Genomic DNA, 23,480 nt, shown 5'->3' with positions numbered 1-23,480 from the left:
CTAGCCATGGATGTTTTTCGTGAAATTATTCTTGTGGGGCCACTTCTTATTTTTGGAAGTAAAATAGGGAATTATTGGAGATGTTTTTTTTTTCTCTCCCTATACCTATTTGGAGAGTTATCAAACAACAAGATTTGGGGAGAAAATTTTAAGAACTCTTGGGAGGTTGTGTTGCTTGTACTAGGAAACAAAACCACAGTTTTTTTTTTATAAAAAACAAAACCGCAGTTTGTATAGGTGAATGAACGATGAGGTGTGGGAGCCCGCAACGCGACAGAACGGATCGCACTCACTCTATCCACTGGAACGTAGGTTTAGACTGGACAAAAGCATCGTTATCCTTTTGATGTGCAGGTTAAATGCATCTGATGAGGTGGCCTGTATTTTTAGCGTTTCTTTTTCTTTACGAGTATTTTTAGCGTTTCGTTTCTGTGTGCTGGGCTGCTGATTCTTGTCAGTATACGCATCCAAGCCAAACGGAAGTTATGGCAAATCACTTGCGAAGCTTTGCGCGTAGATCGAGGGAGCGGCCGCCGCCGGCTACCATCCTAGACGCCGGTGATTAGCGAGGAAACGCCTGACGAGGAGACTGGGAGAGGGAGACCACAAATCACTGAGACAGGTTGGGGAGAGAGAAGAAATTGGACACCAAGTGAAGGGATAACCCTGAATTTATAGGGTATAGGACACCGGATAAGTAGGACAGCTTATCGATCTGTCAATGTGCTTATTGCCTGTGATAATTACATGTGGATGTGATAGGTGATGAGTTAAGTAGGAGATAGTGGTGGGGCCCACTGGGCCATCTCAATTCAGCTTTTCAATCTGTCAATATGCTTTTAATGAAAGAAAAGATTCTTTAGATCCAGAGCAAAATAACTTTTTTTTAGAAAGGACCTGAGAGACATTTTCAAAACTTGTTCAATTTCAGAAGCAAGATACACATAGTAGGATTGAAATTAATGAAAACGTGTGTAAACTGAAAGAAGCACATCAAACAAGATTTTGTGATAAGTGATTCCAAATACTGTGTTTAATTCCATGTATTGTCTCAACTCTCAAGGATATACTTGCAGGGGATATATTTATAGTTTTTTCGTGTCATAGACAATTATGCCTTATACTACTTGGCAAAGAGAAGCACATGCGGTATCTTTAGTGACCGTAATCAAAATTATAAAATGAAGATGCAACTTAATTGATGCTTCGATCCCACTATGCCGAAATGTGGATGCGACTTAATCAATACTATCTCCAGGTTGATTTCTTAGCCGTGGTAGCAGCATGTTCAATTACAAGAAGAGGGAGTGCGAGCACTCATGAGATTAAGCATTGATGTAATTAACGCTTCGACTCTCCTCGTGATCTTACACCTGCCTTACATAGCGTCAAACTCTAAAACGCTTACCAATCCTTGATATTTATTGTTCAAAACTGGTGGATACTGACCTGGAGAGATTACTTGGATTCCTTTACGCCTACCAATCCTTGATATTTATTGTTGCTATATCGGAGGATGGTTATTGTAACATGACCCACAAAACGATATTAACACTATAGGCATTATAGTCATTTCACTCTACTCAGCTTCCCCACATCCTTTTTTTCTAGTACTATTTGAACAAACATAAATACTCCATAATAGAAAGGAAGGTGCATCTGGATTTTTTTCTCCTGTACGATTTCCCATGGTTTAAAACCATGACACAAATGAGTTACTACATTTAGGGAATCATTCCCCTAAAAATTGTCACATCACATTGTTCTTATACTTGTCCGTACCACCCCACCCCCGCCCCGCGTACCACCCCACCCCCGCCCCGCGCGGGGGTTTCCAATGATAACATGTCAACAAAATAGTAATAGAATCATGGCTGAAACTCCTCCAATGCTCATTTTATTGTCATTCCATTGGCTCTTATATGACATCTAATTTTATGACTAATCAAAAGTTGTTAAACTGTATCTGTGGTTTCATTTAGATAACTATCCCATTATCCCTTTTTGTTACTTCTTCGCCTTGATTGTTGATCCAGAGACCCAGATTGAAGTTTGCACGGCTGAGATTGGTTTGCACTTCCCTATAAGAAAACCCTAGATAGCATGCAATTAAATTAGTAGCGGTTGTTGCCTGTTACTTATAGTGGACGCCAGGGTTACAGATCTGTTCATACTCTCCAGTACATCGGGTTCACATGACAGATCCGGACCCATGGTAAGGAATTAGGGATTGACAGGAAGTATAAAAGCATGGAAGAAAATCTTTACAAAATCTTGAGTAGCCGCAACAATTGATGCCCAATCTCTATTTCAATTTTACAAGAAAAGAGAATCACTGGCCAAATTGAAAAAAAAATACTACAACTCTTTATTGATCAAACGACTGCATTCATACGTCCTCTCACCATAAAACAAAGGGGTACACGTCCAGCTGTGTAACACTACACAACACTAACATTAATGTGTTTCTATCATGATACTCACTTTATGATCTATAGGGTACAATAATCAAGGGTATGGTTCAAAACTGCAAACTGCTTAGCAAAGCCCAGAATTATGGCTGACAAAGAAAGAAAACTGGTGGGTAGTAACCCAAGCAGGGGGTTTTCGTTCCAACAATAGACCTTATGATAGGTTTGGCGCCAATTCAGAAGCACTGCTGGCCATTCCGATGGGTTCTTGTAGAGAAAAGTTCAGAGGAAACATTTCGCACTGAGCAATGTGTGCCATGAGCTGGTCCATCAGGACCAATGCAGCCATGGATTCCACCATAGGAACAGCTGAGAAGTAATAAAAAATATTAGTTATAGGGACCAAAAGTAACAAAAGGTTGGAAATTTCAGGTGGAGCCATTACCTCGAGGGACAACACATGGGTCATGGCGCCCCCTTGCCAAAAGCTCAACATCCTGATGCTCCCTTGACACAGTATTTTGTTTCTTCTGGAAAAGTGAAATCAACATCTCAGACAAATGGCTAACTTTTTACAATTAGCAAGCCTGAACTTGTAGCTCAAATTATGTAAATGTTATCATACTGACAATACAAAAGAAATTACATGCATTGAACCAGATAAACATTCTAATATTCTTGGTAGTTGCAAAAAAGTGTGATTTTTTGACAAATTAACGGTTCTAATTGTATTCACAGGACAAAAAATGCTACAGTTATTGCTTTAAGGAAGCAAAGAAAGTTTGTTTTGAACAGGCCTTACCCCAATGGTTGCTGTTGGCTTAAAAGCCACTTTGAAGTAAATAATTTCACCATTTGATATCCCTCCCTGCATGCACACACAAATTACAAATACTAAGTGATCAGTTCCATAGACTATATCACCAGAAAAAATGTGGCAGTAAAGAAATAGGATTTTAGGATAAAAACCTGTACACCGCCTGAGCGATTAGTCCGTGTTCTCACATTTCCAGCCTCATCCATATAGAACTCATCATTATGTTCGCTTCCAGTAAAGTCAGTACCTGAGCATGAGTTATTAGTAATTAGTCAAGTTGTAAAGTAGGCTGCATAGCCCAACCTATTATGAGCAGCGCCAACTAATCTTGTGCTAAATCTAAAAACAATTCCTTACCGGCAAACCCACTGCCAATCTCAAACCCCTTGCTTGCAGGAAGAGAGAGCATAGCTTTTGCCAGTTCAGCTTCAAGTTTGTCAAAAACAGGAGAGCCAATACCCTACAAATTGTTGATACCCCAATCAGACCAGTTATCAGAATTCAAATAAGATTTTTTAATGATGATCAACCTTAAAACATATGATGTAATCAAAACTAAAGACAAGAAAAACAACATAAGCACAGAGCCTCAATACTTACACGTGGAACATTTCTTGCAATGCATGTGACAACCCCACCAATTGAATCCCCTCTAATTCGTACTTTATCAATGGCAGCAATCATTTTTTCCGCATATTCTGGGTCAGGACATCTAACAATGTTGCTCTCTATCTGAAAAATTACAAGAATAAGATAAAATTCAGCAAATGCTCGCTCAGACTATCCCTGTAATGCTGGAGAGGGAGCAAGTGAAAGCAAAAGACCTGTTCCATGGTTACGGTTTCAAAATCAACTGCATCTTCTGGAAGTACAACTTGATGCACTTTGGAAACAAATGCCAAGATCTGCAAGCATATGATCTTCCATTATTAGGATTATTATTATCTATAAAGGGAGAGGGAGGGAATGCCTTTTTGCAGTCGGAATGAAAATGCAAAAGAGCAGTCTTTTACTCTAGCAGAATACTTGCATAGATCGAGCTACATAACCAAAGGATCCAATTCAAAGCAATCTAAGGAGCACTATTTAACCAGGATCTAATAATGTTGCATTCACAGCTTTTATATATATATATTTTTAAAAAAAGTTCAGTACTTGTACATAGGTGTCTCCAAAACAGGTTTCCATTTTTCTTCTTGCATTGTCTATGGGAAAGAACCAGGCAAACTACGATGGTTGATCACAAGCGCGAATAGTTCGAGAGAAGAAGAAAAAAAGGCAAGTAGGGCCACACCTCTACTCCAGATTTGAGCTTCAGAATTTTCTTTGCAAGAGCTCCAGCAGCCACCCTGCCAATGGTTTCTCTGGCTGATGATCTTCCACCTCCCTATCATTCAGCAAGAACAAATATTTTTTTATTCAAATATTAAGTAAGAAAAACATCGGATCCTCCAAGGTATACCAGAAAATGTGCAACAGCTAGTTGTACAATATGATAATTTATACTTATATGTATACAACAAAATATACCTGCACAGCTCTAACACCATACTTGAAGTCATAGGTTGCATCTGCATGGGAAGGTCTGTATGCCTTAGCCATTTCACTGTAATCCTGCATAAGTGAATATGTTTATTAAATTCTTGCCCTCTAAACGTTCAGCTTCCATACGTTTCAGTTTCATTTATAACAAAATATGTATCCTGAAAACTAGAAGAGTAAATACTTACTCCGCCTCTTTGATCTGTGTTTGGGACAAAGACATGAATTGGTGTGCCAGTGGTCATCCCTGCATAAAACCCAACAGAATTGTCATGGCGCTGAGAAAAGCTAACACATTCTTGTTTCCAAATAATTTGTCCTCTATTGTGGTAGGTACCACACCTTCATGTGTCCCTGATAGAATTTTGCATGTATCAGTCTCCTTTCTCGGAGTGGTTATTCTACTCTGACCTGGACGTCTGTACAAATCAACCTTTGGTGTCAACGAACATTATTGAAACAATTTAACAATGTCCATAGAGGGAAATTCAATCATTGGCACAACAGAGATAATCTAGTAGCGTACATTGAGGGTATGCTACTACCCCAATATGACTATATGAGTTTCATGATATGCTGCTCCACATGTCACCAACATGTTACATGGGAGTGCCAGATCCCAAAAAGTACCAGTTGACAACCATATTAAGCTAAAATATGCTTGCAAACTCCTAATTCCGGTAGTAACGACTTGAAATTAATGAGAAGTAAGAGAAACACACCTTCTGTCGAGCTCTACTTGCATGTCCGCCTCAGTGAGAGGAATTCTGGGTGGGCAACCACTGATAACACAACCAACACCCCCTCCATGAGACTCGCCATAGGTTGCAACCTGGAAGTGGTTCCCAAAGACATTTCCTGATGCCTTAACCTCTGTTCTCCAATTTGAGAAGCACGGGGTGTTAAGATTCAGCTCCATTTCCATTATTTTTGTAAGGAAATGTTAGTCATGTACTAGCATATTGATTGACAGTCATTGCCAAGCATCATAAGAGTTGCAGCATAGAAATCAATAATGGAAATGCCAAAAACTAGCAACTTTAATACCAGTTATGATGCCCCTAGATCGAAAACAGTTATGGATGAACCGAATACTGAATATGTAAGCTAGCACTGAAATTAGGAATCCTTGTGTTCATTTGATTCATTCCTACGGAAATTATAAAAATAAAGTATACACGTAATCAAATAGGCGGTGATCCCCTCTTCAGGGCGGGAAAGATTTTCAGAACCCCTCTAGCCACCAAACGACGGACATGCTGCAATCCACAGCAGCCGATTGAGCAACACCCAGCTCTCGTCCCAGGGGGGTCCCCGGCAATTGAGACACAAACGCTCCACACTCATCCGCTCAGCACCATTCATGAAATGAATCCCGGTAACATGAGTAGAGGGGGGTATCCGGGCGGACCTAGGCGAGCGGCGCGGCGGCGGCGGCCGACGGAGAAGCGGAGGGAGGCGGGCGCGGACTCCGGGAGCGCGCCCAGCCCGCGGCTGCGGGGGAGGAGCCGCGTGGACGCCCTGGCGGCCACCGGCGGCTGCGACACGGGCGCGGCCATTGGAGAGGGTTTGGTTGGTGAGGAGGAACGGAGCAGTGGGAGGAGGAAGGTAAGCGGGGAGCGATCGGTTTATACACGGCGCGGAGTCGAGTCACCACCTACCCCGTCGGAGCATCACGGTCCAGCCAGCCCGGGTTCGTTTCGTGGCGTCGACTCGTGCAGCGTCAGCAGTTCAGCACCTAGCCACCTACTACTATGGGTCCGGTCCGGTTCGCCCGGGTTGGTGGCGAACAAACATCTGAACCTGCCAGGCGTTTGCCGCCACGCCAGTTTGCGGGATCCGATCTGGGGATTAGAAAAACAAATTCATCCTTGCCGGTCTGATGCTCCCACTGAGGTTAGCGTTCAACGTTTATCACACGCTCTCTACGAAAAAGTTTTTTTTTTTCCATATGCCTAGTAATTTGACTGAGGAATCAAGCGGGAAACGTGATGCCACTAGCGCACAGGGATAATTTGGGCGCTGCAGAATGATTTGGCCACCTCGCATGTGATTCCCACGCAGAGATCTCACCACCGGACTCCAGACAGGTAAGCTCTCGCAGTTGCAACTGAATGTTTTGAACTTCCTTCACTTTCAGACACCAGCAAAATACTCACCGACTCTTTGGCTAGCATGACAGAGGAAATGAATGATAAACCTTAAAGCCAGTCTTAGTGGGGGTTTCATGAAGAATCCCACGGGATAAGAACTAAAAGACCTCCCGGGCCTCACAGGCACACCTTCTAACTTCCATCTCTGATTTAATCATGTCCAGCACCCTCATTGGCGATAGCGAGGTCCTTGTGAAGATGCGGCAGTTTCTTTCGTTCCAAACATTCCAAGCCGTGTAGATGAGGATTGCCGCCACTTTATTTCTTTCTTGAGCTTCTGCTGCTTGTATCGACGAGTTCCACCACTCCTGCACTGTAATGGCCAGTTCTGGGATGCTGATGAGGCCCTCCGTCCATATATGCACTGTATAAGCTGTGTAGCGGTCTAAACTTTAGTCCTCTATTTTAGACCATCCAAACAGACCTTAAATTTTGGTTAGGATGAAACTAAACTTTACTCCCTCCATTCTCTATTGATAGTCCAATTTCACCTTGACACAATGATTAAGAAAAAGCAACCTTACTTATCATCTAATTAATGTAACACAAGGCTTTTTACTAGTCCTCCAATGCCTTTGCTAGAAACTCCTCATTACTGGTGCTATTTATTGCCATGGTCCATATCAAGAGCAAATAGGACTATCATCTATTATATTAATAAGGGAGTGTTAAAAAAAGCCACCACGTTTGCCGAGAGTGTCTAAAAATTCCCACGTTAATTTAAAAAAAGAGAAGATTCAAACCATCGGATTTTATGAAGATTTAACGGTTCAGATTAACTCAAGAGTCCATATCAAATACGAATAATAAATAGCTAAGAGTCCTTGCCTAATATGATTAGTAAATAGCTAAATTCAAAATTAGAAAAATAAGAAAATTAGCAGTTGACCTTGGAATATGTAGGATCTCACATCACGGAATATGTAGGATCTCACATCACTTAAACAAACACAATTCTACCCATTATCAATTAGGTAAGAAGAGAGAAGAAAAGGGTAATATATTTTGCTATACCAGCTAGGGGGCTAATAAACATGATGAATGAGATCGGTACTAATTTTGTGACAAATTAAACATACAGAATTGAGGCGCTCACAAGACAACAAACAGATCGAGCAGCTCGATTAGAGTACACCAAATCCATGGAACATCATGCATGCGGAGGAGTGGTGTACCTGAGGTAGCAACTAAGCACAGCAAGCGAGCTATAAAAATCAAATAAAGAAGCAGATCAAGAGGCGAATCAATAATTAAATCATCGCATCTTTTCGTCCTGCACATCTTCAATCTATTTTTTTAAGTTTGTTGTCGGCAAAGGGTTCTTTCTGGATTGATTCGAGAATCCGAATCGATCTAGGCTGGTGGAGATTGATACATCACAAATCCTAAGACCCACATATTTGAAAGCAGAGATTACCTTGGTTAACCAATTTAGGGAATCTGAACTCAATTTTGTCAAGATATAAATTCAATTCAACCTATAATAATAACGTGGTTGGTGATTTCCTATGTAAAGTATATGAAGATGAATGAAGGTGGAGTGATTTTTACACACACACAGAGAGAGAGAGAGAGAGAGCAGAAAGGAAATAACTTAAGTTGATTGATTTGAGGGCTCGATCTTTTTTCTTTTTAAAGTGGAATTTAGCTCCAACTCCAGTTATTTATAGAGGCTTGCCGGAGTTCAGCAGCCATGGATTATAAACTGAAGCATGAGGATAGTGATGAAATTAAGAAAGCTTACACTATGGATTGTGGAAAAAATACATGGTTTGATGATTTATGAAATTATAGGGATGAAGTGAACCAATCTCCTCTTGCTAATAACCTTGGAAAGTAAATATCAGGATGCGAAACATCTCTGAAATATATTTATTATCTTGAAATACCTTAATAAGGATACTGTATATGTTAAAATCAAGTGAAGCTGAAGTTAGGATTATAATATGAAATAGTCATTTATAGTGAGTGAGAGCAATATAAGATCAATTCTAGCATGGTGTTAAGACCAAGCGATTGCTTAAGGACATGAAATTCTATTGGTCAACATCAAGACGCCGCAAAAGGAAACAAGACATCGTAATGGAGATGTGGGTGAAGCTCGCCATGATGAATGCGAATGTGAATATCCAGACGGTTAAGATGGAGGAGATGTACACCGTAGAGTACTATACTAAGAACAATAATGTATGCAAAGGCAAGGCATAAAGCGCAAAATAATGCACCACTACAAGCTATGAAGGCTAAGGTACATAGCTAATAAAAAGCCTGCGAATATTAATGTTGGAAGTTCTACATCCTGATGTACATGGACTATAGAGGTTAATCTAAACTGGTCCAAAAATAATAATTGGAATATTAAGGAGAGTGTGTTCGTTTCATGATGCTCCATAGACTAGACATGCATCGACAGACTAACTAAAAATATACTATACATATATAGCTCATCATTTTGAGAAGGCAGGCTGGACACGATAATAAGAAAATAATAAGAGCAGAGAATACCATTGTGGTCCTGTTCATGATGTCCACAAGCTATACATGGATATCGAGGTTACCAAGGAAAAAATCTAGAAGAATACCAAAAAAGCATAAGTCCGTTTATTGATATTTGTGGACCATACATACGCCAAGGTCTTAATCACCGGTGATAAAATTGCCACTTGCTCAAGGCATAAGAAAAGAGCTCTGTTACAGAGGGTATTTTTAGGTACTTTTTTCTTGAATTTTCTCTAGCCGTTGATCTATGAAAAATTAAATTAAATTAAATTAGTATTCGGTCCCGGTCCACTCTTTTTGTACCTGATTCTATATTTTTTACTGGCAAGTACTTTAGTCTAAATACTTCCATGTACTTCCTACCTTGACCACCATACGATTCTATCAGATGGACAGCTCTCATTTTTTTCAATCATTGTAAAAATTCTCATAAGAAAAATATTTCTATATCAATATTAACTGTCACTACAATAACTGAAGCTGTACCAGCCGCGCTATTAGCGCGGGCTACTTGCTAGTTTATGAATATTTAAGTTTTAGAAATAGGATTATCAAAAGAGAATGGAGGGAGTAGTTCAAAATTTAGTCCACCTGTTTGAATCATCTAATGGACTAAATTTTAGACCATGCAGAGTTTAGTTCAAAGTTTAGTCCATGTACATGGATCCAAACATGGTCTAAGGCAACAAGCAAGATTAAGGCTCACCGCCTTACCCGATGCTTTTTAAGTAAGCTTCAGATTCCACTTTCGCTTCCCTTTCTAGTATTCCTGATGGGGGAAGTTAATCAGGCACGAATCTAATTCCTCCCTACACTTCCTGAGGTAGCGCGCGCCCACCTCGACGACCAGCAGCTTGAGGTACGGGATCACGAGGAACCCGAGCGCGGCGATGAATCCTGCATTTCGGCGCTGATCAAGCCACGCTGGACACCGCCCGGGACACGAGCGCCGCGGCGCGCCGCAGAGGCATGCATGGACACGAACAGGAGGCCGGCAGCGCCTAGAGCACGACGTTGCCGGTCCCCGCATGCGCCGGCGTCCGTCGACGGCGATGCGCAGGGAAGAACAGCATTCAGGGATGGCCCTGGAGGCCGCAAACTAGACAACGGCACGGCAGGGGGCGATCAAACGTATGAACCTGCCAGGCATTGCAATTTTGACTTGGATGGTGACCGCACCAGTTCGCTAGATCCGCGATCTGGTAGAAAACAAGGACTAGTCTGAAAGCAAATTCATCCTTTCACGACCAATTTATTAACTGACGAAATAAGCAGCAAACATGATGTTCACAGCAGACAGGGACAAGCCGTCTCGAGGTTGTTTCAGACAAGTAGAATAGCTCATGGTACAATTGCTGCCAGCTCAGGTGTTCTGGTGGCAGAGCCAACGGCCAACCGGTTCTTGCAGGGCAATGTTCAGTGGAAACATCTCGCACTGAGCGATGTGCGCCATCAGCTGGTCCATGAGGACCAACGCGGCCATGGATTCCACCACAGGAACAGCTGCAGAAAGTAGCGTCGAGATCATAAAAAAGGTCAGATCGCAAGGGAGAAGGGTGATAGGAAGAAGCATTACGCGGTGGTGCCATTACCTCGTGGGGCAACGCATGGGTCATGGCGACCCCTCGCTAAAAACTCAACGTTCTGATGCTCCCTTGACACGGTGTTTTGTTTCAGCTGAAAAGGATTGGAATATTGTAAGAAAGCGTGCATGCCAATGACATCAGCTACTACTGCCAGGATAAGAAAGTTTTTTGAGCTGGAGTGCCTTACCCCAATGGATGGTGTTGGCTTGAAAGATACTTTGAAGTGTATGATTTCACCATTCGATATCCCTCCCTGCAAAAAAATACAAGTTCAAATACTCATCCATCAGTTTCATACACATGATTGCAACTTATCTTACCAAAAGAGAACAAGGCCACCACCAATCGATAGGATTTTAGGATGACAAACCTGTACACCGCCTGAGCGATTAGTTCGTGTTCTCACATTCCCAGCTTTATCCATATAGAACTCATCGTTATGCTCACTTCCAGTGAAGTCAGTACCTGGCACAATCTATTAGCACCTTGGCCAGCAGTTTGTTCTGAACCCTGAACTATTTGCAAGGGGAATGAAAAGTCATCCTTACCGGCAAAACCACTGCCAATCTCAAACCCATTGCTTGCAGGAATAGAAAGCATAGCTCTTGAAAGTTCAGCTTCGAGTTTGTCAAATACAGGAGAACCAAGCCCCTACAAAATGGTGTTGCCGGATCACATCAGTTATCACAGTTCAGTTTCCTCTTTCTGAAAAAAACGGATTATCAAACTTCAAACATATTTCCAGATGAAACCATGGCAATCATGACTCGCGAATGGACAGTGCATACATATGATGAAAACTACCAAAATCCGAGCCTCAATGCTTACACGAGGAACATTTCTTGCAATGCATGTGACCACCCCGCCAACGGAATCCCCTCGAACTCGTACTTTGTCAACTGCAGCTATCATCTTATCTGCATATTGTGGATCAGGACATCTAACAATGTTGCTCTCGATCTGGAAAATTACAAATTCGGGATAAAGATTAGTAAATGACCGTTGGGACTATCCTGATAGTGTTGGAGAGAGAAAATGTTGGAAGCACATAGACCTTTTCCAAAGTTACAATTTCATAATCAACTGCGTCTTCTGGAAGCACAACTTGATGTACTTTGGAAACAAAAGCCAAGATCTGCAAGGAGATGATGTTTTCCCGTTACACAGTACTTATTTAATTTCACTGTTTGCATTGTCCTTTGATCCACTTATATATATCAATGGAAAGATTTCAGGTGGACTTCTCCCCCCAGTTGGTTGTGTAAAAAAAAAAGGTTTGCATTGCCTTCGGGGAAGCTAGTAACTACCACGGTTCATGATAAACGTATAATATTTGGAGTAAAAATAGCCAACATGACATGAACACACCTCTACTCCACATTTGAGCTTAAGAATTTTCTTTGCAAGAGCGCCTGCAGCCACCCTTCCAATGGTCTCTCTGCCTGATGACCTTCCACCTCCCTAACATTTAAGAAAACACAGAAATATGTTCAATCCATTACCTTAATACTTGCTAAAATAAGCCACCACATTCGTTCTGAAGGGTCTAACAATTATTACCAGTTAACCGGAAAAAGAAGCGGACCTACATTGTTGGATTTTGTGATCAACACTGTTGATTCTTATGATCAACCAACGATGTGAATTAATTCAAATATTTCATCCTGAACTCATGTATGAGGTAATAAAAAGGCAAAATCTACAGCGTTGATTGTTTCATGGTGGATTTAAATGATACAACAGCAATACCAAATAAATCCAATAGCACTATATTTCGTGGTGGATTTAACTAAACTAGTTTGATATTGTATATGTTGGTGTTTTCCTGCAAACTTAGTCAAAATTTAGAGAAGTTCGACTTGTACCAAATATGAAATGACTGGTATTTTGCAAAAGATGGGGTTATTAGCGATGTCTCATAATGAAGCGCAAATTGTATGATCAGGACAATGTGCTTTACTGCTTTAGAGTAGCCAGAGACAGACCCTTCGGAAAAGGAGAAACAAATCACGGCAGTTTTTTTTTTGGTTCATCCGTGATGATTCCGTAAAAGGTACCTGCACCGATCTGACACCGTATTTGAAGTCGTAAGTTGCGTCTGCATGGGAAGGCCGGTACATCTTAGCTATTTCACTGTTATCCTGTGAAGACCAGCATGCATATTATTATTATGATTGTAGAAAGGGAAAGCATAGCACTAGCGAGGCAAGGTAATATATACTTACACCGCCCACTTGATCTGTATTGGGGACAATTACATGAATTGGCGTACCAGTGGTCATCCCTGAAGAAAAGTGAAAACCCAATAGCCACGTCATAATACCAGCGAGGCAAGCTAATATATTTTTGTTCCAATCGAATTGAGCGAGCATGTTCTGTATTTAGGAATGGGAAAAGTTCAATTTTCACCCTCGAACTATCGCAAAAGTCTAATTTTCAACCTTTAACTACAAAATCGGACAACATAGACCATCCAACTGTCAAAACCGGGCAATTTTGTCCATTGGGGTGGTTTTGAAGGTGGTTTTGTATTTTCTAAAAAAATTAATAAATCTAATTAGATCTAAAAAGTCAAAACTAATTCACTTTAAATAAAAAAAATAAAACTAGTACCAATTTTTTTCTAAAAATGTAGCATATCTATTATTGCTCTATTTGAATCTTAGTTATTAAAAATAATAGGCATAACTGCAAGCAACCAAATATTATGAACATAAAAAAAATTAGATCTGAATAGCTCACAAGTCATGTGACAATAGATAGCTAGGTTACATTTTTAGAAAACTTTTGATACCCATTTCATAATTTTTTTGACTTAAAATGAATTACTTATAAATTTTTTAGTGTAAAATTGAATATTTTTAATTCTCACAAAATGGAAAACCACCTTCAAAACCACCCCAGGGGCCAAATTTGCCTGGTTTTGACAGTTGGATGGCCTATGTTATTCGGTTTCGTAGTTGAAGGTTGAAAATTGAACTTTTGCGATAGTTGGAGGGTGTAAACCGGACTTTTCCCTTTAGGAATTAATGATAATAAATAATGCTCCATACCTTCATGTGTCCCTGAAAGAATTTTGCATGTATCAGTCTCCTCTCTCGTGGAGGTTATTCTGCTCTGACCTGGCCGTCTATACAATTAACCAACCATGCATTCGTATCAGTGAGTATATCTCATAGAAACAATCATAAAATATAGGTGTTTTGACAATCAGAGAAAAAAAATATTTTGAGTACATGTTACCCACTTACCCTCCCAATTAGTGAGTTTCATGAACCACGTGTGGACCCAATCACCACTATGCGCGAGAGTATGGATCTATGCAAGAATAATCCTATACATTTTTATTTAAAAAAGTTCAAGGCAGATCTAAATCACCATTTTGGTCGAGAGTTTAGGAAAATATGGTGATTTAATATTTTCTGGCTCTCACCAAATTCCAAGAACCATGCATATTTGTGCTAGAGCTTTGCAGGGTCAGACTTCCGGAGAAATCAACTTGAAATTGATGAAGTTTGAAGGAACCACGCACCTTCGATCGAGTTCGACTTGGATGTCTCCCTCGGTGAGCGGGATTCGGGGTGGGCAGCCACTGATAACACAACCGACACCACCTCCATGAGACTCGCCATAGGTTGCAACCTGGAAGTAGTTTCCGAACACGTTTCCAGACGCCTTCACCTCTGCCCTCCAATTTAATTTCATGACCGCTGCATGTTAGATCTAGTACGCTCTTTTGTTGCCATCCTTACTTGTTTTAAGAGAAGAGTGGTACAGTATGCACTAGGAGATCAACTAACAGTCCATTTGGCAGCATTCAAGCTACAGTAGTGACAGTTTGTTTTAGGTTCTTCAGAAATGGGTCAAGCAGCAGTGGGAAGCTGTCCTTCTCTGAAGCTTTCATTTTAGTAATTTCGTATTAACGCGTCAAAAAAAAGTAATTTCCTATAAGATATGCTAATACGTACTCAGCCGATAAATTTGAGTTACTCGTTTCATTTTCTTGCCTTTAAATCAGTATTAGTTCGTGCAGATGAAGGAGAGAGAGAGAGATCGTTCCTGGTTATGGTACAGGAGAGAATGCGTACGGGGACGAACCTAGGCTAACTGCACGCCGGCGGTACGCGGAGACGCGGAGAGACGTCGGGGCGAAATCCAGACCCGGGAGTGCGCCGACCCCGCGGGGCGCGAGCGGCGAGAACACCGCCCCGGCGGACCGCGGGCGCGACGTGGGCGCGGCCATTGCACCGGATGGTGGCTACCGGCTAGTTTTGAGAGTTGCGTCGGTGCCGCGCCGGCGAGGGCGCGAGGCCGAGTGGAGGAGAGTGGCTGCTGGCGCTCTGGCTGCAGCTGCAGGAGGGAGGAACCGTGGAAGCGGAGCGAGTTTTGTACGTGCGCGCTGGCATTGCTGATTGGCTCCCCTCCCTCGGCCGGTCCCAACTGGGCAAGGGTAACGTCGCCCCAGGTGACAGGTCCCGGGTCCCATGTGCCACACGTACGGGATCGGGACCATAGCCTGTTCGGATTGCGCTGGATGGGCTGGCTGGCTGGTCCTGCCCTCTCACAAAAAATCAGCCGCTACAGTGCCTGTCCTCTCACAAAAAATCAGCTGCTACAGTACCGGCCAGCAAAAATCGCCCATCCGAACGGGCTAGTGACAGTGTAGCACGCGCACGGGATCGATCGTGACCATTCCATTTCCCGCTGGAAAACAGCCACCTCGTCGATCGTGCGTGGCCTCGTTTGGATGATGATGGAAGTTAGTATGCACGTTCTCCAAAAGAAATCTCGCATACTCCCTCCATACCCAAAAAACCTGACGTTTAGGACAAGGTTTGAGTCAAACCTTGAGAATATAAATCATGAATAACTCTCAAGTTATTGAGTTTGAAAATATAAAAATTATATGAATAGATTTGTCTTGAAAAATACTTTTATGAAAGTATACATATATCACTTTTTGATAAATATTTTTAGAGAAATAAGAAGTCAAAGTTATGTTTTGGAGACCGTGTCGCTGTCCTAAATGTCAGGTTTTTTGGGTATGGAGGGAGTACATGGAGAACTAAATGAAATCTATTTATAAAATTTTTTCAAAAATGGATGTAACTTTTCGTGACGAATTTAATGACGGTAATTAATCGATGATTGGTTACGGTGATGCTACAGTAACCATCCTCTAATCACGCGGCCAAAGACCTCATTAAACTCTTCATGGTATCTAGCACAGAGATTCTAAAGTTGGTTTTGTGAACTAATTTTATTTGACACCCCTAATCGCGATCAAAATGTGTTCTAAAATTCCTAGCACACTAACCGAACAGGGCCCGTGTCCTGCTGCCCCAGCTACCTCGGCTCGGGTGAGCAAAACGGAGGCACTCCCAGCTACCTCGTGAGTCGCGGTGGGTGTGGTTCAGTTCAGTGGTGGGGGTGGCAGTGGCACGGGGGTCGTCGGTCCCCTCCCCTCACGTTCTGCGTATCCCATAGGACTACAGGAGAGCACGCGCATGGAGGTTCAGGTTCTCCACAGGTTGACAGGGAACGGCCGAACGGGGTCCCGATTTCTCGAGGACGTGACTCGGCACGTATCTCATCTATTCCCGCGGACTTAATGCATGCTTTAGTTACTTCGTTATACTCCACCTATGTGCAATGGTTCGCCTATGTCATCAAGAAACTGAAACTGGGGCAAAGGCATTGGGAGGCCTGCTGCTGCGGTGAGAATGTGAGATGCTTAGGAGGGTAGTTCTTTTGCTCGTGGCGCGAATGTAAAATAGGACTAATTGAATCCGTGGATTCTGAGTGTATTTGAACGCCTTTTTTTTCTATTATAAAGACGCGCAGCACTCCGGTGTGTTCGAGAAAAAAAAATCAAGAAATTGAAACTGCAGTTCACCTACGCCCACATTGCAGCTGTGCAAGGGAACTTTGGTTCCTCGTCCGGTCAGTCAATGGACCGATCAGCACATCAAAGATCCGGAATTAGACGAGGAGAATATGGGGAATTGGTGGAGTACTAGGGTAAAATGCTCAGCTCACGACCCTTTAAACAGAAGAGATCTGTAGCAGCTTTCCTAACGTACGCAACCTGGAACCTTCCAAATCGGGGCGAGTTGGGAAACAAAGCAAAGCTCTACGGCCACACCAGGTGCTGGGACTTTTACAAGACAATTGGGCAGCGGCAGCGGCGTGAGGAATGCCGGATCTCACCTCGAGAGTTACCTAGTTTATCTAAATGTTATTACAGAGAGAGAAATTTATTTTATGTAACATTGAACTATTTGTAAGCTGGACTCTCTTCCTTCTTAAATGATTCAGCAATACTCCTGCTTTTATTTCAAAAAAAAAACCTTCATTGAACGCAAAGTGAACTACGGCACACACAGCACATTCCCACACAAAGTGAAGTACCCGCAGATTCTTCAGGCATAACACTACAGAGAAGACTTGGCATCAAGGTGAAATAGTCATTTTGTACAAATTCAGAGTCCACCTTCCGCTTCCCCTTCCTTTACTGACGGGGGAAGCCGATCTGGCATGAGGAGTCCTCCTCCTCCCTACACTTCTTCAGGTAGCCACGGCACACGCATGCACGATGTATATGGTACACATACCCTTCATGGCACCATCGCGATCAGTCTCCGACCTCCAGCTATACAGTGGAGGCTGGGGCGAGCCGGGCGGGCGATGCCAGAAGCTTACATATGCTAAAGGTAAAGTATCGATTACATCCCCCCGTTGCTCAAATGGGAAGAACAACATTCAGGGAAGGCCCGGAGGCTGCAAACTAGACCCATATAGTGTTTGAGCGCTGATTTTTTTTTAAAAAAAATCATGGGTACACCTCTTCCTGCTGCGGGGTTGGGGGCGGGAGCGGCGGTGATTGGGGCGTCTGCTGCTGATCTTCAGATTTGTTGTTGACTTTGATCTCAAGGAGACGCTCAACTGGCTGCCTGCAGATGGGGCACCGGGTGGTTTGGTACCGTAGGACCTTGGCGCACTCACTACACATGCACTGTAACAAAGGGGAAAAAATATCATGATTTAGCACATATACAAATGCAGCATTACATCAGTTCAAAGGAAATGGAAGTTGTGGTTTTCTGGACTAAGAATCTGAATATGGACACTGAAGATAATCATATAGTTGGAAATCTGGGAAGCATATCGGTTCAAAGAAAATGGAAGTTGCACTTTTCTGGACTAAGAATCTGAAAACAGACACTGAAGATCATCATATGGTTGGGGAAGCATATATAATCGAAGCATAACTCTGTGAGGTTATGGTTTTTTAGTCTAGAATACATTAATACAATGACAAAAGCTTAGGAAATCTTTACTTCAAGCAGATATCACTAGTTCTAAATAAGGTGCGGTCTTACCATATGCCTACAAGGGAGGACAGTAGTATCCCTTGGCTCTGAAAGGCAAATGACACATTCTTTCCCTGGATCATTTGCATCAGCATCACCTTCCATGGAGTTCCCTATTCCATATATTTCCTGCAGTTCATACCTAGTCCCATTGACCCATAGGATCTGACAAACAACTCGTACTTGATACTCCCCATTTTCTTTCTTCTCAAACACAGCTTGTGTGATCTGTGAGTTAGGAGTTTTCATCTTTTGGTCATCCCCTTCCAATGGTTGATCAACTGATGCTGTTTCAGCTTTAACAGCAAGTGGATATACATCCATGTCCCCCTGCTTTAATAAATCAGATTCCTCAAACACTGAAAAGTCGATTCCTGTCCCTGAAGGTTGCCTGAATTTTTGACCAAGACCCTCTTTGAAGCTAACAGTAACTGGCTTAATAAGGTCTTCTTTCACTGCTGCTAAATTGCAGTTGAGCTCTTCCTTTGCAAAGAAGTAAACAGTCATGCTGTTCAAAGAAGCAGACAGAAAAAAGGTAAAACACTTTACATAACAGCAAGCATAGAACTTTTTTGTTAGTAATAACAAATTCCGTCTGTAAGGCTTGTCTCGTGCTATATAGATAGTGCAAGCATACTATATAGTAAACAACCGTGCAGCTTTAGCACAAAGCACTACAACCAAAAACCATCTAGAAGTATACCATGCTCGAACAAAGGATAAGTTAGTTGAATAGGGAATTTCAATCACTATGGCTAAGATGATTTAAGAAACATTGCAATCAATCCAAATGAGCAGATTCCTCTGCAATTATAAATTCAATATCCCATTACATTGTAAGCTTTAGGATAGATTAAAACATCTGGTTACAGTGACAATAATTATTACAAACTTCTAGCAAACAACAGGCATGTTGCAAAAACGGTTCTGAAATATTAGAAATTAAGAGTAAACTAAGGTTTATAGCTCTATAATGCCATAGACCTATAGTAACCAGTAATGCCCAATTCAACACCTGTGACCGTGGAAAGCAAGTATTTGACAGAAAACAAATAATCTACACAAAGTAAAAGGACACAATGAAAGAAATATTTAAACATGGAGTAAGAGTCAACAAAAGGAAAATGATACAAGCGAAGAGTGGTAGTCATTAGGGCACATAGAATGTCTAGTGTTAATAGTATTTGATGGCATGGTATCTAGTGTAACTTTGACAGTTGACATCAAAATTCCGATATTTTTACTAGGAACAACGTGTAGTGTTCTATACCCAGTCAAAATTTAATGCATGATACCCTACAAGTCTATATCAGTAGAGCTTAAGCAGAAGGTGAATATAGCTAGGTATAGAAAGTTCCACTACTTTTCTGTCAGAATAATAAAATGATGCTCCACTACTTGTCTGCCAGAATAATAAACAGTTCTTTCTTTTGTTCTGGTGTAGGGTTCCACCCCCTGCAAATTGAACCTATATTGATACCCCCCCCCCACCTCCCATAGGTTCATCGGATAAAAAAAAAATCAGTCCTCTGCAAGGGCAAATTGTAACAAGGATCGATACTTGGACTGGGAAAATAGGACAAGCTAAGCATTAAACCAATACTATATAGGTTAACAGATAATGAAGACCTTATTTTTTAACTTGGATGTTTTCAAAAGAACAGTCACTTCCTTTTAGTTCTCTCATTTTTTTCTCATTGAGATCAAGAAATGGAATTGTTAGTCAATGAACAAATGAAGATCAAAGATCACTAATAAAACCTCCCAACCTCATCTCAAAGCATCACCATCACAAGACGCTAATTCCTCAAAGCATCAACATCAATACACAGAACAAATCAATAAGTATCAAAACAATTTCATACATGTCCTAACAAAGTACATACTGGCAAAGGAGCTTCTCGCGCATACATAAAACATGTATTATAGGATAGAACATATATTTGATGTTATAAGTGAACTGAATAAAAACCTGCCGGCGACAGTGGCGTCGAAGGTGAAGGAGACGAGGAAGCGGCCAGGGCACTCTTCATCAGGCTCAATCCGAAGCGTCTCCTTCTTGAGGTTGACATCATTGCGGATAGTGACGGCCTTCTGGTGCTCGACGTAGGGCGTCGGCATAGGCAGATGCGGCCCGTAGGAGGGATACCGCCCAGCCCAACCAGGGTAGTGGTGGGGGTGGGCTGGAGGCGGGGGAGGGAACTCCCCGCCGGCGGCGGTAGGCGGCCTGTGGTGGTGGTCGTACGGCGCCGGGAGAGGCACCGGCACGGACGGCGGGGGCGGCGGGTAGTAGTTCCCGTACTGCGGGTAGTACTGCGGCGGGTTGGGGTTGGGGTACTGAGGCGGGTACGGCGTGGCCGCCGCGAACACGTAGCGGTTGGGCGCAGTCTCCTGCGGCGGGGGAGGCGGCGGCGCCTGGTGGTGGTGGCCGTGGCCGTGGCCCGAGCTCCGACGGCGATGACCAGGGGCGGCGCCTCCACCGTTGCTACCCGCGTTACCCATCTTCTTGTGCAGATCGACGCGGAGAGCTTGGGAAAGGCCTCAAAATTGGATCTTGAGGCCTGGGTGCATCGGAATTCGAAACTGCCTCTTCTGCTCTTGAAAAGCTCGAACAAATGAGCGAAAAAAATCGGGGAAAAAGGCTAACGGAGAACTCCGTCGAGGATCACAAGCTCAAACGGGAGGGGATCAAATTGGATCCTCGCGCAAACCTAGATCGACGCGCAAACCTGGGGATGGTTCGAGCGATTCGATCGGGGTTGCGGGGGAGGAAAGGAGGAGACGATAATGAAGTGCTCACGCTTCTTGCTTTTCTGCCTGTATTTTTGGGTGATATAATGGAAGGTTGCGCGGAAAGCACCACCACTATCCTCCGTTGCTTTTCCGGTGGTTAAGGTTTGGCACACGCAAAGAAAATGTAATTACCATGAGCCCCTCATCATTTTCCTCACATGCATCTTGTTTATGACATGCAAGCGAGACTTACGGAGGATAGACGTTTTAATAGGCAGATTTTTTTAAACCACCACATGTAGAAATGAAGCTTTTATCAGATAAGACAAACCTCTAAGACCATGTGTGAAATTTTGTGGGTGAAGAGTGAATTAAGGGGAATGGAGTTTCTATGAGCTAGGACGAACTGATAGTGACCATACGTGCGTTTTTGTAACTACATGCGACTTACGCGGTGGAGTTTGCATGAGGTAGGTCAAACTTCGAACAACCACATGTTAATTTTGCTTCAAATAACCACGTGTAATGTGTTGACTGAAAAATAGTGGAAAAAATCATAAATATATATGCACTAAATTAGAGCAGATTGAGTAGTAGTGCCACTAGGCACTAACCTTAACAAGTTCTGCTTTCGTCTACGAGACTTTATTTTTCAAATTTACAGGAGGGTCATTTTTAATTCTAGCAGTAAATAGGTTTCACATGCCTCCTAACCATTATTTTTTACCCACATAGGCATAGAACCATGAAGCATCCTTATTGGTTCTAAGAAAATACTATGTATGGATTGGTTTGCTCAATAGCTGATGTTGATTGCTGGCCCATTAATGTTGAAACATCCTAATTCCAGAATGTATATTAACTAAATTCCACAATTTACATCACAAGCTGAATGAAAATCTGATTGCAACATTTTTTTTATAAGTTTGCATTTGACAGGTGAATGACAGTCACGATTAAGCTTGTACATGCTGCTAGCATTCACATTGGCAGCTTGATATAATCAAAACTGGAGGTGCTAGTTGCATAATGTATGTCCATTCAAGCTTTTACGAAAAGATGTATTTATAGTGGGAAGTGGAAGGGTTCAGGTTTGAGCCAAATCAGAGGTGCCCCTGTTCTGCTTTACATAGTGGGCTTCAAATTATGACTAAATACATCACTTTCTGTTGGAATAAAGTTTTTATACAATGTTGATAATTCATGGTTGGACAATCTCGATCAAAGCCACTGATACATGGGGCGCGGAGCTAGACCAGATGCATGCCTAGGGCCACTTAGTGGAGAAGATTTACTAGTGGACGCATATACTATCTCTGTTCTAAATTCTAGTTTGTTTGACTTTTTGATTCTAAGTTTGACCACTCGTCTTATTTAGTCTTATTTAAAAAGTTTGTATAAATATTGCCAAATTTAAATCATTCTTGAAGATAAAGGAACTCACAACAAAAGAAGTAATATTTTGTACAAATTTTTGAATTAGACGAGTGATCGAATTTGAAGTAAAAAAAATCAAACGACCTATAATTTAAAACAGTGGGAGTACTACAGTACTAAAGCTGCTACGGTGTGGAGGAATCGACCCAACGCCTGGAGCTATGGCCTTACTGGTCCGAGGCCTTCCTCCGCCACTAGTGACGCACTGTAATGGTGTTGTTTTCCTAGCTGATTGATAGAACATACGACTGAACCTGGAACTGTGGATGCTAGCAGTACGTTGCACGACTAACCTATGTGTATTTGACATAATTAGCATCTAAAGAGCAGTTTATGTTTGCCTAGGATAAGCATCGACCATCTTAATTCCTAACAAAGGCTGGCCCGCACTTTTGTATCATAAGGAACATCTTAGAAGAGTGATTGGACATCAAAAGGATGAAAATGAATTCTATTTTGCTGAGCCAGCCACTTGCAAGGCTTAATTTATTTTAGGTCATAATTGTAAATGACTTGCATTCTTTGCAATTTCTATTGCGATTTGTCTTGTCTGATCCTTCAAGTAGAGATTGATTAATGTCGGTCCAGTGGAAAATATAGTATTAATATGCTCATAAAAAGTTAAAATGGCACTGCAAGCATTCCTCGTGGAACTTTAGAATTTGAAACATAATTTGTTTTGGATACATGGTCTCCTGTCCCTTTCCACAGTTCTTTATTTGCCTTACCTTACTATACTAGAACCAAGATCGTATAAATTTTTTATCTATTATAATCAATCGAACCTAGTGGATTAATTATAAAAATATGTTCACATCATGCAGTTTTTACTTTTGGGAGTAGGAACAACTTGAATTTGGAGCTCGGTTATACATAGTGAAACATTTTTTATGTTAGGTGCATAAAATTATATTTATGTGAAAATAAAA

At 41.9% G+C, this 23,480-nt stretch overlaps 2 protein-coding genes and 1 pseudogene across 2 annotated transcripts; all 3 read right to left on the bottom strand.

Annotated features, from left to right (window-relative positions):
- Positions 1-2,245: 2,245 nt before the first annotated feature.
- Positions 2,246-6,406, bottom strand: LOC120652976 (chorismate synthase 2, chloroplastic-like). Its single transcript, XM_039930953.1, has 13 exons — positions 6,182-6,406; positions 5,493-5,643; positions 5,113-5,189; positions 4,959-5,017; positions 4,759-4,842; positions 4,523-4,615; positions 4,053-4,133; positions 3,829-3,960; positions 3,586-3,688; positions 3,381-3,475; positions 3,214-3,279; positions 2,857-2,941; positions 2,246-2,780 (listed from the first exon to the last, which is right to left on the bottom strand). Exons 1-13 carry the CDS (start codon positions 6,327-6,329, stop codon positions 2,626-2,628), a joined length of 1,329 nt encoding a protein of 442 aa, XP_039786887.1. The 5' UTR covers positions 6,330-6,406; the 3' UTR covers positions 2,246-2,625.
- A 4,233-nt stretch (positions 6,407-10,639) lies between these two features.
- LOC120652974 lies at positions 10,640-15,379 on the bottom strand (annotated as a pseudogene).
- A 2,037-nt stretch (positions 15,380-17,416) lies between these two features.
- On the bottom strand, positions 17,417-21,229 carry LOC120652975 (probable E3 ubiquitin-protein ligase LOG2). Its single transcript, XM_039930952.1, has 3 exons — positions 20,354-21,229; positions 18,391-18,889; positions 17,417-18,023 (listed from the first exon to the last, which is right to left on the bottom strand). The coding sequence occupies exons 1-3, from the start codon at positions 20,881-20,883 to the stop codon at positions 17,841-17,843; spliced, it is 1,212 nt and encodes a 403-aa protein (XP_039786886.1). The 5' UTR covers positions 20,884-21,229; the 3' UTR covers positions 17,417-17,840.
- Between the last annotated feature and the right edge of the window lie 2,251 nt (positions 21,230-23,480).

The sequence above is a fragment of the Panicum virgatum genome, chromosome 9K (assembly GCF_016808335.1).
Source record: "Panicum virgatum strain AP13 chromosome 9K, P.virgatum_v5, whole genome shotgun sequence".
Classification (NCBI taxonomy): Eukaryota; Viridiplantae; Streptophyta; class Magnoliopsida; order Poales; family Poaceae; genus Panicum; species Panicum virgatum.
This window is presented reverse-complemented; position numbering and strand designations above follow the sequence as displayed.